This window comes from Etheostoma spectabile, chromosome 22, assembly GCF_008692095.1.
Source record: "Etheostoma spectabile isolate EspeVRDwgs_2016 chromosome 22, UIUC_Espe_1.0, whole genome shotgun sequence".
NCBI lineage: Eukaryota > Metazoa > Chordata > Actinopteri > Perciformes > Percidae > Etheostoma > Etheostoma spectabile.
In genome coordinates this window covers 10,346,269-10,350,560 of record NC_045754.1, presented here as the reverse complement: position 1 = coordinate 10,350,560, position 4,292 = coordinate 10,346,269, and the positions used below count along the sequence as shown (strand labels likewise).

The window sequence follows — 4,292 nt, the reverse complement described above, 5'->3', positions numbered from 1 at the left end:
AAAAAAAAAAGACAAGACGAAAAGATGTGTGAAAACAAATAACAATCCATGTCATAGATTAGCATGATTTTCTAATGTAATGTGAAAGTTCCACACCCACCACGACCCTACTCTGTGCCTCTGGGTTTTTTCTGTCGAGGTGTCAGCAATTTCCCTATATTAGGCTACACACAGCTCCCCTCTTTACCAATACAGTCTGTGAAATTAAAGTCAGCTTTTTATATTTCTCTTCTGCTCTCCCTCCTCCTTCCGTTTCCTCCTAAACTGGGTTAATATGGAAATCAGGGTAGAAATCTCCAAATTTGCTTCTCAAACATGCAACTGCAAATTCAAAGACTACCAACTTCCCTCCTCAATATTAAATCTCCCACCAGCCAACAGATATCTTCAAAAACAGAGAGTGGTATCAATCTTCTTACCTAACTCTTGGCAAGAAAGCCAATAGATATACTTCCCAAAATGTTAAACTATTTCTTTAAGACCCATCTAATTTTTTTTACTTGTTGATATTCAGTCTCTTTATACTTTATTTATCTAGGCATTTTGCATATTGTCTTTTAAATCCATGCTTTATCTGTTAATTTTGAATCGATTTTCATCAGTATTTATAAAAAAAATGACCTGACATGTAATGTACTGTAATATTTCTTTTTGTATTTTGTATTCTTATTTTTTTCTATCTCTCTGCATAGCACTTTGGTAAACATTTAAACATATATTAATCAATTATAATTGATCGACACACAATTAATCAGCAACATCTTTGAAATGTAGATATAATAGTAAAGTAAATATCTTTGGCAATGTGAAATTAACTTTTGCTATTTACTCATTTCTTGAGTAAATACTGCATAATGAAAATAATTGTCAGTTGCAGACCTGATCAATTGATTTGACGACTGATGATAATTAAAACACAAACATTCATAACTTCACTGTCAATTCACAAGATGTTAAAGTAAAAAGCAGCTTTTTTACATAAAATCACCCACATTACTAGGGAGAAGCCGACACAGAAACAAAAGTTAATTATGTCGGGTCATTCTCATCCTCCTCTTTTTATTGACATATTAATATTCAAACTGATACTTGTCCTGTGTGTGACTTCACGCTGTTGCCTGTAGGTCACATCATGTTTCATATGTAATTCTATTGTCTGCCACAGAGCAAGTGTTCTCTTTGCTGGCTTTATGTTGTTTGTGAAATTGATTGTATGATGAATCTACAGAAAGTAAATGAAGTGAGCAAACAGAACAAAGATCCTTAAAGAGCATGTTCATGAGGCCAAAAATAAACACTGGGATGGATGTAGTTTTCCTGTGTGCATGTAAGAATAATATAGTGTTGAAACCTTCCACAATGGGAGAATACATTAACCTTTCACAACGTCTCTCTCGTAAAGATGACTCTGGATATCGACATGCTATCAATCCCCTTGAAAATTGAAGCCCCCACTCTGTGTGATTCTGCTAAATACCACAGTGTGGAAAGCCTTGACATTTACCCTCCATTCATCAGGTGTTACGTTGTTATGGCAACCACTGACACAGACACATCCATCCTTCATGACAATATTGTTTTATAGATGAGGTTGTTTGGGTAAACCTTAACATAAGGGAAAACATCCTACTGGTATTGATCGTAAGCCTGGTTGTTAGTTGAATAAAATGAGACAACAGTTGTTTAATAACTATATTGTGCTGTTCTTACTGTTGCAGCCTCGCTCCTAGTTGTTATAATGCTTTTCTTAAACATGACTCATATGTCTAAACTGAGCTGAAACAAAATGCTGTGAGAAAGCTCTCCATCTATGTATCTATAAATTCCTGAAAGATTAAAAATAGCCAGCACGGCTTTAGAGCTGCCGGTGATGGTTGATACCACAGGGATGATGTACAATATAATGAGGTATGGTGGTGGGCGTACAGGAGTCCGACTTACCATTCACACAGAACTCATATGTTGTACAGAGCTCGTCTTCAAACAGGCAACCTGGAGGGAAGAGAAGGTGAAACACAAGACTTACTAACAGACATAAACTACATTGCTCTCAAAGTTGCTCTACAACATCAATTATTTTGTTCCAGCTTCTAAAAAGGAAGTATTTGCTGCTTTGCTCTTTTTTATATCATTGAAGATTAAATTTTTTTACGACATTTATGGACATTTAAATCGAAAAACAATCATTTTGGAAAGTACCAGTAAGCTCATTTGTTTTCTTGCCAGGTGTTGCTGTTCAGGGGAAACAACGAGCCTTGAAAAGGCAAAAAGTAAAAATGACAATTTGCTCATTTGACTCTCAGCAAGATTGCTAACAAATCTATATCCCAAACCTAATTTGATCATATAAATCACTGTCAACTTTAGAAGGAAATTGCAAACCAGTCCAGCAGGTAGTGAGAAAACATAACAAATCCCTTGATATTGGATATAAATGGAGGCCATAAGCACATGTAGTATACACAATGGACAACTGAATGTACAGAAAATGTACTAAATTGCACTTTAGCACAATATCACAATTTCTAAATATGTCACCGCTCCATAAAAGTACAGCTTAGTACTGCATTAACTCTGGCGGTGTGCCTCGCTGCTAATGGCAAAGCCATCAATCATCCATAAGTGCGACTTCTCCTACCCTGTCTCTGACACTAATACCCCAACGTTTCCATATATGAATGTTGTATGAATATTCATGAACTTTAACGCTTGGACCAGGGGCTGGGTGTTCCAGACTAATAAATGAACAGATGGCAGGAGCATTATGGGAAGCTGTTCCCTGTGTTCATATTTCACATGTGGGAGTTGGGCGAGCAAAGGGCTGATTGTTCTGCTCGCCAATCTGCACAGGTGATCCTGTCTGTGGGGTAAAAGCTCCTTTTAGAAGTGTTATTTTCTGTCACATTCAGGGTCAAAACAAGCCTGACATAATCAGACCTTCAGCTAAGAAAAGAGCCACTAAGAACCATTTGGATTTGTTCAATACTCTCGACAGGCTCAAACTACAAAGCTTATTGCGTTTACGATGTTGTTAACGTGGAGACAATCTGTAAACAACTGGGTCAAGCGTCAGCCCTCTTTCGTCAAGTCTTTTATCTTTGTTATTTCCCTGGTTAGGCTCATCAGTAGGAGCGTTATTGGATGCACCATCCTGGTCCGGTGGCCTCGATGGACAGCAATGAGCAGCTTTTGACCGTGAACAGAGAACAGGCGGAGGAAAGTACGGTGGCCCTGGAGCGACAGCAAAAACCACAACACGAAAAGGCCTCTTTCATAATGACAAGAGAAGACAGGAACTTTTTAGGCATCACAAGTTTATTCAATTCCCATTTTATGAAATGAGATCTTTTAGAGGTAATGGCCTCAATAGGTCAGCAAAATGTCTATTTAATGATGTAGAGGGAGGCATTATAACAGAGCTGTAAGGTTGCTCAGCTCTCAACTAAAAGGCAGAACATCCTGAAATGAAGAAAAACAACTCACTGCTGGAAATAATCAAGCCTACAAATAGATTTTCTGACAACTGGTATCCTTAAATCTAAATTGCCACTGTTAGTGGACCACAGTTAAGTATTTTGCTCCAATATAAAATATAAAGGAAACCATAAAAAAAAACATTTTTGCACACATTTGTTTTGCTTTACAAAATCGTGTTTATTAACTATGAATGAAATGACGATGTGTGATATAAAAAGGGCTCACTTGTAGCGACACAGAGATTTATTAGCAGTTTATCTGCAGTTCCCTTAGTTCTACAGAGCCTTTTAGCATCTTTCAGCTCTGTTGTTTTGGTTTGTTCCCACCCAAATGACAGACGTTAGCGACTAGCTGGTAAACAGAGTGGAACATTTTCCAGCTAAAGAGCCAGATATTTTCCTCATTTGGTGAGACCAAAACAGAGCTAAAAAGAATAGAGTAAATATTGGACTTACATTCTTCAGATGGACAGAAAAACCACTTCAAATGAATGCCAAAGGATCAATATTTTACCAAGAACCTAGATTTAGCTTGACAATGACTACAAACATATATACAACTATACTTATAGGCTAGAGCACTTAGAAGCATTTAGAAAGAGTTACGCAATCCCTCTTGACCATGCATCTTACCGCTCTGCAATTAGTGTCAGTCCATTCAACTTTACCTCCTCATCACTTCCCTGCTTAATTCATTGGGTTCTCAGGGAGGCCTTGTCAGCTCTCAATATTAATTATGACCTTCCATTTAATGAAGCATCCAGCCATGCATGGTTAGTCAGACATAGTGTGTGTGTGTGTGTGTGTGTGTGTGTG

The 4,292-nt window shown here is 37.4% G+C and overlaps 1 protein-coding gene across 1 annotated transcript in view; it reads right to left on the bottom strand.

Moving 5' to 3' along the window:
- ptprn2 (protein tyrosine phosphatase receptor type N2) overlaps positions 1 to 4,292 on the bottom strand; it is a 125,020-nt gene that overhangs the window by 105,097 nt on the left and 15,631 nt on the right. Inside the window, exon 2 of the mRNA XM_032504341.1 lies at positions 1,942 to 1,992. Coding sequence (XP_032360232.1) covers positions 1,942 to 1,992 — 51 coding nt within the window. The remainder of the gene's footprint in view (positions 1 to 1,941; positions 1,993 to 4,292) is intronic.